The sequence below is a fragment of the Chelon labrosus genome (assembly GCF_963514085.1).
Source record: "Chelon labrosus genome assembly, chromosome: 16".
Taxonomy (NCBI): domain Eukaryota; kingdom Metazoa; phylum Chordata; class Actinopteri; order Mugiliformes; family Mugilidae; genus Chelon; species Chelon labrosus.
This window is the reverse complement of record NC_140349.1, coordinates 3,516,898-3,530,093: the sequence shown is the minus strand read 5'-3', so window position 1 is coordinate 3,530,093 and position 13,196 is coordinate 3,516,898. Positions and strand designations below refer to the sequence as shown.

The window sequence follows — 13,196 nt, the reverse complement described above, 5'->3', positions numbered from 1 at the left end:
CTTTTTTTTTCTCAGCACCCCCTGCTGAGAATACGTTCCCGCGGCTATGATCTCGAGCATGTGATGAAAATTCGGCAAATATAGTTCATTTCATAACTAAATATCAATTTTTAACTGAAAAAATCAACAAAATACCAGATGCAGACATGCTATTATTTTCCAAAAAGCAATTAAATAAAATAGGCCATGACGACTTTTGGGGATTGCCTCATGATGGGGGGGGGGGGGGGGTCTGAGGTGATGTTCTGAGCCCTTGACAGACAGCGTTTCTTTGAAGTGTCCTGGATGGGAGGAAGTGAAGTCCCGATGATTTTCTCCACTGTCCTCACCACCCTCTGTAGGGACTTCCAGTCGGAGGTGCTACAGGCCCCTGACCAGACAGATGCAGCTGGTCAGTGCTCTCTATAGTAGCTGTAGAAGGTGGTGAGAATGGGAGCAGGTAGGTGTAGTCCCCTCATCCGGCTCAGAAAGTGCATACGCTGCTTGGTCTATTATCTGCACCCCCGGGAACCTGATGCTGCTGACGATCTCCACTGCTGAATTATTGATGGTGAGAGGAGCGTGGCTGGGCTACCTCTTCCTGAAGTCTACGACAATCTCTTTTGTTTTTCTGACATTCAGGATTAAGATGTTGGTGTAACACCAGTCCACCAGATGTTTCACCTCCTCTCTGTAAGCCTGGTCATTGTTGTTGCTGATGACGCCCACTACTGTCGCATTGTCTGCAAACTTCACAATGTGGTTAGTGGTGAACCTAGCGCAGCAGTCGTGGGTCATCAGCGTAAACAGCAGTGGACTCAGGACGCAGCCCTGGGGGGAACCGGCGAACAGGGAGATGACACTGGAGACGTTTTTCCCACCTGCACACACTGAGTTCTGTTGCTGAAGGAAGTCCAGCAGCCAATTACATAGGTGGGTGCTGAATCCAAGGGGGGACAGTTTATTTATCAGGTGCTGTGGGATGATGGTGTTGAACGCGCTGCTGAAGTCCAGAAACAGCATCCGCACATCTCTTCTCCCCTCCAGATGCTCCAGGCTCCGATGGAGTGCAGAGGAGATGGCGTCCTCTGTGGAGCAGTGGGGGTGATAAGCAAACTGGTATGGGTCAAATGTTGGGGGGAGTCTGGAGGTAATGAGACTCATCTCCATCAGAAATGACTCTAGTGAGGGTGGTGTTGTCTACAGACTTCAGGAGCTTGACAGACTGGTGACCTGGAGGTACAGCTGTTAGTGTACAGGAAGAAGACCAAAGGGGAATGAACGCAGGTGCTGATGTCAGTCTTGCCTCCGGAGCAGAGGAGGAAGTGGAGAGCCATGTTTAATGCAGACCTGCTGGCTCTGTAGGCAAACTGCAGATGATCCAGGAAAGGGTCGGTGATGGATTTGATGTGGGACAGAACAAGGTGCTCAAATGGAGTAAATGCTATGATCCTTGTTTTTGTTGGGATAGCAATGATGGTCGAGGTCTTGAAGCAGGACGGCGTGTGACGTGATTCTAGTGAGGTGTTGAAAATGTCTGTGAACACTGGAAACAGCTCAGCACAACACTTCATTGTGGACAAAGAGACAGAGTCTGGTCTGGGTTCCTTCAGAACTCGGATTTCAGTTGTTTGTTGATCAGCAAGTCCTTTCCGTCCCCTCGTCTGTCCATACAATGTTTATGAGACTGCACAGATGAGAAGTCCTGATCAGAGGACTTCTTAAATTTTGACTTAAAGACATATGGATCACTTGTGAGGAGGATTTTGGACTGTGGGAAGATGTTTCTGCTGAGAACCGGTAGAATCAAATGACCTGCGTCAAACAGTATGTCTGTTTGTTCTAATGCATTTAACAATTAGCAAAAATCCATTGCGACTCTATCTATCACTGTCTCTCTCTCCAGACCTCCCCTCAGTGTCTCTCCTCCAGAAGACTCCCTCCTCTCCAGTCAGCTGCCACGCTCAGTGGCGGTTCTACATTGAATTGCGCCCCGGGCGAGACCACCACCGATAACTGAACTTGGAACAGTTTTGTTGCAAAGCACAATCTTACGGTGAAATTAGATCTGGTGTTTGTTAAGACGAATTACTGTTGTATCAGCATTGCAAGCATCGTAGCAAAAAGTCTAACAAACGTATAGCACCAGTTAACATTAGCCCTTTATTCGTGACATGGATACTGTAATCATACAGAGAGAACATCTATCTTTCCTTTTTCAGTCCATCTCTGTTTATTTGACACTCGATAATCAACAGATTTCCATCCTCCAACGCTGTCACTCACGACCAGAAGTCAAGACTAAACCAATTGACCTTGGTGACCACATAATTACCTATTTTTATTTGGCCGTTTCACACAATTCATAAAAACAAAAACGTGCAGGAATTATAGGCCTGTTTTTATTATATTGTGAATGGAATGTGCGTTATATGGAAGAAAGTCCAGGTGTGACTGACTTTAGCCCTTTTATACAGTCCATTCAATTTGGGAGAGACCCAGAGGTGAACTGTCCCCCGCGCTCCCCTCCCCTCACACACAGCTTCTGTGCACGGCACCTTCTCAGCAGCAGGGGCGCCTGCAGCTGAGATTTAAGTGCTCGTGCCGCCCCCTTGTGTCATGAAAAAATGCCGCCCCGGGCGGCTGCCCGGTTCGCCCGTGCCTAAAACCGCTACTGGCCACGCTACAGGTTTCTACCCTGACAGAGCCATGATGTTCTGGAGGAAAGATGGAGAGAAGATTCATGAAGGAGTGGAACAAGGAGAGATCCTCCCCAACCATGATGGATCCTTCCAGATAAATGTTGACCTGAACATTTCATCAGTCTCACCTGAAGACTGGAGGAGGTACGACTGTGTGTTTCATCTCTCTGGTGTGGAGGACGACATCATCACCAAACTGGATGAAGAACAGATCAGAACCAACAGAGGTATGATATTATAAATCATTTTACCCTTTAAGACATGCAGCTGTTTTTGAAAATCCCAATGGAAAAAAACGTGCCAGAATTTAATCAAACACATGAAGAACCTTGTGTTCTGTGGATTAGAGGCAGAGAGTAAAGTTTGTGTTGGTCCACGTCATTGTTATTTCTGCCTACTCTTCCTGGTTATGTTTTTTTTTATTATAATTACTGTAAAATAAAGTTATTTTAAACAACATTTATCTCTTACTGGTGAGTATTTAATTATTTCAGGTTGTATTTAACATATATTCAGATACATTACGTCTGATATATTATTATATAGTACAGACATGGTATCTTGTCCATACAGATAGGTGTCCATTAACTAATTGTAGTACTGTGGGTACAGATGGTGTCATCAAAGATCACTGAAAGATTCATTCTAGTGTACTCTAATATAAGCACACTTCTACAGTTTTTTTCTTCTGACCTTTCAGCAAAGTTCAGACTGAAACTGCACTAGCAGAAACATGTTCAGACGTTTGAAGCTGAAGTTTAAATGTCCTGTCATTCCAGTTCCAGGTTACCCTGGTGGTCTTTTAATTGCCAGAGCTGCTGGACTGCTGCTCCTGGTGGCGGTCACCATCAGTGGACTCTTCATCTGGAGGAAGAAAATAAACAGTGAGGGGAGAAAACAACATATTCTTTTAATACTTCAACCCTGTGACCATGTTGAATCAATGATAATAATCTATTATTTGTATTCTAGGATTCAAACCTGCTGAGTCAGTTTCTTCTCAAAGTTTAACTCTATAAGAGAGAGTATCCAGATCGAGTCAGTTTGTTTCTTTGTCTTGACAGCGGATGCAGTTTGAAGACTAAAGAGACAATAATCAGAAAAGTGCTGATGCTCAAACATGCAGCTCGTTCTAAAGGCTGGCGTCCATTCACCGAGGACTGACGGTATTTTTTAACATCAGTGGAGCGTCTCTTTGGAAAGCTGTGTCAATCTGACGGTCAACAAACAAGAAATGAAGACTTGATCTCCTGATTTTTCTCCAGAACCAGCAAAGTTTTAACATTTGATGGATTGAAATCTGACACACACATTCATGTTTGAGCTGAAAACAGTCAAATCAACGACATGTGTCAGAGGAACTTTCCACCGGATGTCAGCAGCTGCTTCAACACAAACAGCAAGAACAATTCTGTCTCTGAAACTGAATCACACTGCCAGAACATTTTCTCCACTTCCTCTTCCACCTTATCAGCCGTGACAGCGTGGCTGGTATTGTATTACCCTTGAATGTGTTTGTGTGTGTATATGTGTGTGTGTGGGAGTGGGCTTGTTTTCATTAAGTTGCAGTGGCCAGTTTCTCATGAAATACAAAAGTTGTGGGTTTTAACTTGTTAATAGTTGGTTTTAAGGCAAAGGTTACAATTAGAGTTAAGCTAGGGCTAATGTTATACCCTAGGGTTAGGGTAGGTTTGGAGTTTGGTTGTTTGAAGAACTTATCCTGGGTCAGTGTATGACATGCTGTTCTAGCCTCCTAAAACAAAGCCCACAGTAAAATAAAATCTATCAGGAGAAGTAAATAACATTGACCACTGACCATTAACCCTCCAAATGAGGTCCCATCCCCTACCTTTACCTCCCCTTAACTTGGTCAAAATAAACTTCTTTGTACATACTGAGGGTTGGTCTTGTTAGTGAATATTTTATTAATAAAATAGGAATGAAAAGGGGTGTTATTTTGCTTGGCCGTGAAATCATTTGGTATCAGTTGTTTCTTCCAACTTTGACTTGTCCTGATGCAGGATCTACTTTTATGTCGTGGTATCTCTTCCTTTATTTTACTAAATAATGTGTGGACTGTGTGCGCGTGGAAAACAGCCTCCTGTTCATGCTGTTTGAGATGCCGATGGTTCAGTTATGTGTGCAGTAACAACATTCATTCATTCATTCATTTATTTTTCTTGTCCTCTGGAGGGTCATGAGGGGGTGCTGGAGCCTATCCCAGCTGTCATTGGGCGAGAGGCAGGGTCCACCCTGGACAGGTCTCCAGTCTATCTCAGGGCTAACACAGAGAGTCAGACAACCATTCACAGTCACACCTACGACCAATTTAGAATCACCAATGAACCTAACCAGCATGTCTTTGGACGGTGGGAGGAAGCTGGTAGATTTGAACCTAGAACCTTCTTGCTGGGAGGCACAAGTTCTAACCAAAATTGAAAATTCTTCTGTAAAGAACTGTTGATGCACTGTTCACTCGTCTGTACAGCCTGTACACATCCCCTACTTATGGGAAGTGTGGGACTCCAGATGCAGTGAAGAAAACCTCAACAGTTTCACTGCACAAGAGTCATTTTGTTAGTCACTACACTTAACTCTGTTACCAGGAAGCAGAGTTATTTTTTCTAACACACAACTTCTCTAGAATTGCCTCCCAACCCAAAATTAAGCCCGTGGGAAGCTCTGTCTGCTGCTAAGTTTCAAATATCAAATAACAACAAAAGAGGAGGTATTCATGAGAACCTTGAAAATGAATACTAGCACTTTAGTGTAAAAAAAATAGTAAATGATGAGCTCTGCCTAGGGTTGCATCTGACACCACTGATCACACTAGTTTCACAGATTTACACCCTCCAATCTGATTAGTGGAAGTGGAATAGTAGTCTGTGTAAATATATCCAGTTATTTTACCACTGAATCAGTGTCCTGTTATTGTGCAACCTCCGTTTTAATGTGTCAGCAATTTCCCCAGATGAATCTTCCTTTATTTCTAGACCTCTTGCTTCATTTGACCCCACCATGCCCTCAGCTTCCCACTTCCAGTGAAAACAGTTCTGGCGTGCGAGTCCTTGTCTACCAACTAAATTCTAAAAAATACTCTGGGTTTAAATATTCTGCATTAAAAAACATGTAGGACTGCCAAGACTGCTTTGTAGTGTGTAAAAGTGGACTTCAGTATACACCAATCAGGCATAACATTATGACCACTTTCCTAAGAATGTGTAGGTCTCTGTGGTGACTCATCAGAGAATGGACATGGGCCTTCTGAGGGTGTCCTGTGGTGTCTGGCAACACAATGTTGTTAGTGGGGGGTCTTTGAGGGGAGGGGCCTCTGTGAATCATCCCACAGATACTTGATCAGTTTGGGATCTAGTGAGTTTGGAGGCGGGCGGCACAGTGGTGAGGTGGTTAGCACTGATGCCTCACAGCAGGAAGGTCACCGGTTCGAATCCATGGGCCTTTCTGTGTGTAGTTTGCATGTTCTCCCTGTGTCTGCATGGGTTCTCTCCGGGTACTCCAGCTTCCTCCCACCATCCAAAGACATTAGGTTAATTGGTGATCAAATTGGCCGTAGGTGCGTGCGCGTGAGTGTGAATGGTTGTCTGTCTCTGTGTTAGCCCTGCGATGGACTGGCGACCTGTCCAGGGTGTACCCCTGCCTCTTGCCCGATGACAGCTGGGATAGGCTCCAGCAGACCCCCGCGACCCTTAACAGGAATAACCGGGTATAGAAAATGAATGAATGAATGAATTTGGAGGCCAGGTCAACACCTTGTGCTGTTCTTCATGTTTTTTTTTTTTAGTTGTTCCTAAAGTGTTTTTGTGTGTGTGTCTGTGTCAGGCTGCATCCTGCTGGGGATGGCTGCTGCCATCAAGGAGTGTCATTGCTATGGGGTGGGGGTGCCTGGTCTGGTCTAGGTGGGTGCTACATGTCTAAGTAACATCCACACCAATGAATGCCAGGTCCAGAAGTTTCCCAGCAGAACGTTGAACTGTCACAAGATGGTCAATGTTATTTACTTCTCCTGTCAGTGGTTTTAATGTTGTGGCTGATCTGTGTATATTGCTATGATAGCCATACTACTTTGCTTTCTTTTCAAAGTAACCAATGATTATGTATCCTTACGCTCTCTCAGTAAAGTGGAAGGTTGGACACACAGGGGCCTAATTTATTTCTCCTCAATTGCAGCCAAACCCACAGTGAAAACATCCAAACCTAAAGAAAACAGATAGAAACAACGCACCAGTCCACTGGGATCACTGTCTTAAGAAAAACACAAGTGAACCAAGAAAACACCGTCTCAACCACACAGTAAATATGAAGCATATCTCTACAGCATCAGCAGAGGAGAGGCCACAGAGCTGTGGTGGATTCTAGGGACATAACTCACGATAACACATTCTACATCCTCTTATGTGTTTAACCCAGATAAAGTCATACGTTCATCAAAAAGGCAGTTTTGTAGTTTATTGTGGGAAAACATCTCCTGTGCTAACGTGAACATGTAGAGCAGAGTTGAACATGTTTGACAGACCTTCATTTTGAGTCATAATATTACATTTTCTAACACATCAGACAGCTTGAAGTTCATGTTTTCTCCTTACGTGCCGTGTCCGTCCAAAACTGAGTCAGTCTTGTCTGGGAGTCAGCTGATCCAGATGTTTCCATTCAGCTCCATTGCACAAATAATATTCATGATCCTGCTGAACTGACTGCAGTCACAGAAACACGTCTGGACTCACGAAAAGAGACAATCTTTATTGGAAAGTGAGACATCAGGACTAAAACAAAGAGCAGCACGATTGAGACTGAGGTTCAAGTATTTTCATCAATACTTTGAGGTTTCAGAGGAGTAATGCAGAGGGACACTGATCATGTTCAGTGTTCTTTGACTTGAACACAGAGCTCTTTAGTGGCTTATAAGACTGTACTGTCACCTGTTCCTGACCTCGTACCTAACATACATTTAAACTGCAGTACATACAATTCATAACATTATGACCACCTTTGTGCCTCCAAAACAGTTGTGACTCATTAGTGAATGAACATGGACCTTCTGAGGGTGTCCTGTGGTGTGTGTGTCTGTGTCAGGCTGCATCCTGCTGGGGATGGCTGCTGCCATCAAGGAGTGTCATTGCTATGGGGTGGGGGTGCCTGGTCTGGTCTAGGTGGGTGCTACATGTCTAAGTAACATCCACACCAATGAATGCCAGGTCCAAAAGTTTCCCAGCAGAACACTGAATTGTCACAAGATGGTTGTTATTTATTTCTCCTGTCAGTGGTCATAATGTTGTGGCTAATAGGTGCACACTACAACTTAACCAAACCTGCTTTATATCTACAGTGTATATGTGCAGACTCAGCTATGTTACCTGTTACACCTGATGCCTAATAGTTGATTCCACTACACGTACTATAGAGCGATCGCTCCGTTCGCGCGGTCATTTCAGCACTTGATTTTAAATGACACCACCTGAACAGTGGTGAGCACCAACCGACAAAGACACCCTCCTGCTACTGGTCCCTTCCCAACATACTCTGCTGCAGTTTGAGTGAAACACAACACAGACCAGAAAGAATTAATTTGATTCTATGATTTCAAAGAACAGAATATTCCAGAACATTCCTGGTTCTTCTCGTCAAAAGGAACTATTGCAGTTTGATCCAGGCATACGGACTGCTCTCCCCTCGCAGCATATGCTTGTTTTAGGAATTATTTTTTAATTCTTGCACGACTTCACCTGCGACCAAGGTGCAGGGAGGAGGAAAATAAATTGTTGAAAAGGTCAAGAGTCCTGCAGCACCTGCAGCACATACACTACAAGTGCTGCTCCTGTGGCATATCTTTGTTTGACTGGTCAGGTTGTGATCTCATTGATAATCCTTTTGTTTTGTATTTTTCAATAAATGTCAGCGTGCACACCAACTGAACCAGTTTTTGGTGTAGAATAAGAAAAACAAAAGTTTGAACGCACCCTTGATAATATAAATGTTTGTAGAAACCTGCAATTCCTGCAGTTGTAGTAAACCATAAAATACTATCAGAAACAACATGCAGCATGCCTTAAAGACACAAAATCACATTGCTGAATGAATATGAACTAAAGGCTAAAACAAAATAATTTCTATAATTTTGAAAAACTAGTTTCATCCCACATAGGTGACCCTCTGAACTGTGTTTGTCAGTCAAGTTTCTGGTTCCAGATTCTCAGAGAGCTCAGAGCTGCTCTCAGGATCTGTAAGGTCAGAAAGAAATAGTATAAAAGGTCAACTCATAGTAAATAAAAAGCAAAACAGTTTGTTAGATCAGTTGAAACAGAATAAAATTAGTTTTACTTACGAGGTGGACGACGTTGATCTGAAATGTAAAGTAAAGACAGGTCATTTCAGTTCCAGTTGTTTATGTCAGAATATCTTTCATCAACTGGGGCCTCATGGAAAAAGACTTGCGTGGATTTCCTTCTAAAACGTGGCGCACGCTCAGATTTAGAAGCATTTAGAAGCACATTTCCTTTGTACATCCCAATCGAGCGTATCTAACCCCTCCCTGTCCGCGCCCCTTTTTAATATGCAAATTATATTTAAATTGACCCTGGACCTGAGATTCCCCTCTCTGCGCGATCAGAAAATGAAAACATAAGGATGGGTAAGACGGGAAAAAAGAAGAACTTCACAGAAAGCGAATTGGAGACGCTACTCACTGGAGTGGAGATGCGCAAAAATGTCCTCTTTGGCACGCTGCCACAATGTTTACTTGCATTTGCGCATCACGTATGATCTGTACATTGGTCGAATGAAAATGTTTCCTGTTGACATTTACAAATTCATGCGATGGCGCTTTTATAGCAATGTGTGTGCAGTTGATAGCTCTGATTACAGTCAGAAAACCGTCTCTCGCTGCAAATTGCTCTTTAATGTTGAGCTGTTCAGCTGCATTGTATGGGAATCTGATATACCTGACTGACATGCAGATAACTCCGTCCCACATGGCTTGCATGGCTCTGCTCAGGGTCGACTGGCTCAGTCCCGATCGGTTGGAGTAATAGTTTTCACATTTATGACAGTTTTCCGGCATCACCTCTAAGTGTCGCCAAAGGATCGACATCTGTAGAATCCAACGTACGCCAGCCACGTCGTTGGCGTTGGCACGTACAAAGTTCCTGGACATTTCACTCTTGATACATCTGAACTTTTCCGTGAGCGAGTACATACGGAACGTTTTTGTACGCACGCAACCTTCGTACATGAGGCCCCTGCTCTCCTGACTTCTCCTGACTCTGAGACTTACTCAGCTTTTACTGCTGGATGCTTCAAATTGTAGGATTCAACTCAAACACTAAATCAAAGTAGCTCACCTTGATTCCTTTTATGAACCATGAATCCAGCAGCTGCTATGAGGAGGAGAACAAGAACAACCACTGCAGTGATCAAGATGATGATGATGGTGGTGGTGGTGGTCATGTTGCTGGGCTTCTCTGTTGAACAAAGAACAGCGGAGGATAAAGAACAGTAATCATGAAGCAGGTTAAAGTTTATTCATCAATGTGGAGTTGTTTTTATGAACAAAGACTGACTGCAACTATCCAAAAAGTCGAACATGACCACATTTTTATAATTTTGAGTGTCTCAGGAAATCAAACAAAAAAAAAAAAAGGATTGGCTGGCGCACAAATGATCCTATAGAGAAGAACATGAAATGATTTAAGTTATGTATTATTATTATTAGTTAAATTATCAACTGAGTTGCAGGATGAAAACCAAAATATCCATCAACATTTCCTCTTACCTCTATTAGTTCTGATCCGTTCTTCATCCAGTTTGGTGATGATGTCGTCCTCCACACCAGAGAGATGAAACACACAGTCGTACCTCCTCCAGTCTTCAGGTGAGACTGATGAAATGTTCAGGTCAACATTCATCTGGAAGGATCCATCATGGTTGGGGAGGATCTCTCCATGTTCCACTCCTTCATGAATCTCCTCTCCATCTTTCCTCCAGAACATCGTGGCTCTGTCAGGGTAGAAACCTGTAGCGTGGCAGCTGACTGGAGAGGAGGGAGTCTTCTGGAGGAGAGACACTGAGGGGAGGTCTGGAGAGAGAGAATGTAGTAGGAGGTGAGGGGAGAGGGTTGATGAAGGAGTGAATGATGAGAAAGAATAAAAATGGTAGAAAATGAAGGAAAAAAATACTATATTTTATACATATATATATATATATATATAGCCAGCCACCAGGGGGGAGCTCTACTTGCTTTGGCTTCACTTTAAAGAAGCTGTTCCGTCGTCCATCTTTATACTGTGTATTGTACAGTCATGATTTTAGCTAAACGGTAATGTCACCATGCTAACATGCAAACAACGATAATATCAGCATGTTTATGTTCTTCAGGTGTAATACCATCTTATTTCCAACAGTTTGCATGATCATCTTTGTTGATTAATCCCAAGAACAAAGCCGCACATGAAGCCATGAAGGTCATAAAATATTGGATAAACTGACAGCTTGACCACGAATGTGTAGATTTCATGTCCAGACATAAACTAAAAATGTTATCCTAAAGGAAAGGAGAGGATCACCAAAAACCATCAGAATACATAAAATATGGAGCCAGACCATTAACACAGATGTTAGCATGTAGGGCAGTAGTCACCACTCAAAATGTTATGCAGCCTGTTTAAATTCAAATGTATTGTGACATTTGTAAATATTATTTATACCCTATAAAATGATTTTATACTGTAGGGCAAATTAACAGTAAAAGATCATTGCAGCCTGCCGGATAATAAACAGAAAATCAGCCCAAACGTTTGACATTTGTTAAATTGGGGTTAAGTAATTAGTTCATGAAGATAAACTACAAGATAACGCCAGTCTGCACTCATTTTTGTGAAGCAGTTTCTCACAAACACTAAACTACAGTAACTAGCATCGATTTGAAGTCTAAGTTCTCAAAACATCTCTCTAGCTTCCCCCCAAAATTAGCCTATAAGAGTCGCACTGATTAAATTAGTAATACAGTCAACACAAACACTGTTGTGTGCATCAGACTACGTCACGTGACTCCACCTGTTCTCAGCAGGGAGCTCCTCCCACTGTCCAGATACATCTTCAGCCACTCAGGACAAATCTGCGTGAGGAACCTCTCGTAGTTTTTTATTATAGTCGTCTGGGCATTCCAGTTCAGCTTGGTGGACTCGGCCTCTGGTTTCAGGTCGACCCACTGCAACGTCTCCAGATTCAGCGTGATGAAGTCTTCTCCGTTGTAGCCATACTGCTTGAAACCAGTGACCTTCCCCACCGCTTCGCCCCATTCACAGCCATACATAAGCTGCAAAATGTGGACACCTGAGAGAGAGAAAACAAGAGAGAGAGATGAGTATGAGTTGCTATTCACAGCTATTCTTCAATTGATTTGTTGAGTCTGTGTGAATAGGTCTGACTCAGGTTCAGGGAATCTGCACTATGCAATTTTACTCTGCATTTTACTCTTACTTTGCAAGGTTGCATGGAGATCAGGTATGAACAGCACTTTCCAAGTCCCGGCTCAAATTGAGTTCTGGGCAGTGACTCTCCAGAACATTCCTCTCGGTAACTTCAAACCATGTCCAAGTCATTGTTTTTATGGAAAATAAGTTGCAGTTCTCTTGCAGAGTGAATCACACTGTCCTCCAGGATTTCCCCATTTTCTCCAGAATCAGCCTAAAGGACATTTTTCTTCCTCCAGTTGAACTTTGAGTCTCTAAGATTTGCTGCTGAACCTTTTAACTCCTTCATAGTAGTCATAGGTGTGTTTGTGTCCTCTATCACTTGTCTTCTTCCTGTACGGTCTCTCAGTTGCACAACTACACATGTACCATGTTCCTTCCATGTCTTAATGACGGATTTAACTAAACTCCAGGGTATACTCAGTGACTTATAATATTCAGTAAAGATTTCTCAGAGTAGCTTGATGTGTTCTTTTTTGTCTTCATGGTGTATTTATAGCCAGAAACACTGATTAACCAGTGACGTGGACCTTCCACACACACAGATGTCTTTATACTACAGCCACCTGAGACACATTCACGGCACTCAGGTGATCTCTGTTACACTAATTATGAGACAATTCTGATTGAAGTCAGTCACTTTAAAGGCCTAAATATGCACTAATTCAGTTACATTACTTTGTAGAAAACAGTTTTTACTTTGACTGTTAAGGTTTTTTTTGTTTTTCTTTTCTTTTTTTGTCGACCCACCAATCAGCCACAACATTATGACCACTGACAGGAGAAGTAAATAACATTGACCATCTTGTGACAGTTCAATGTTCTGCTAGGAAACTTCTGGACCTGGCATTCATTGGTGTGGATGTTACTTAGACATGTAGCACCCACCTAGACCAGACCAGGCACCCCCACCCCATAGCAATGACACTCCTTGATGGCAGCAGCCATCCCCAGCAGGATGCAGCCTGACACAGACACACACACAAAAACACTTTAGGAACAACTAAAAAAGAAAAAAATGAAGAACAGC

General features: G+C 43.0%; 2 protein-coding genes across 2 annotated transcripts in view; both read right to left on the bottom strand.

The window, feature by feature from the left end:
• LOC311500947 (major histocompatibility complex class I-related gene protein-like) overlaps positions 1–13,196 on the bottom strand; it is a gene marked incomplete at both ends in the record, with an annotated part of 84,794 nt that overhangs the window by 66,219 nt on the left and 5,379 nt on the right. The window lies entirely within an intron of this gene.
• LOC311500920 (major histocompatibility complex class I-related gene protein-like) overlaps positions 1–13,196 on the bottom strand; it is a gene marked incomplete at its 5' end in the record, with an annotated part of 36,366 nt that overhangs the window by 20,509 nt on the left and 2,661 nt on the right. Inside the window, one exon of the mRNA XM_084562556.1 lies at positions 11,748–12,026. Coding sequence (XP_084418682.1) covers positions 11,748–12,026 — 279 coding nt within the window. The remainder of the gene's footprint in view (positions 1–11,747; positions 12,027–13,196) is intronic.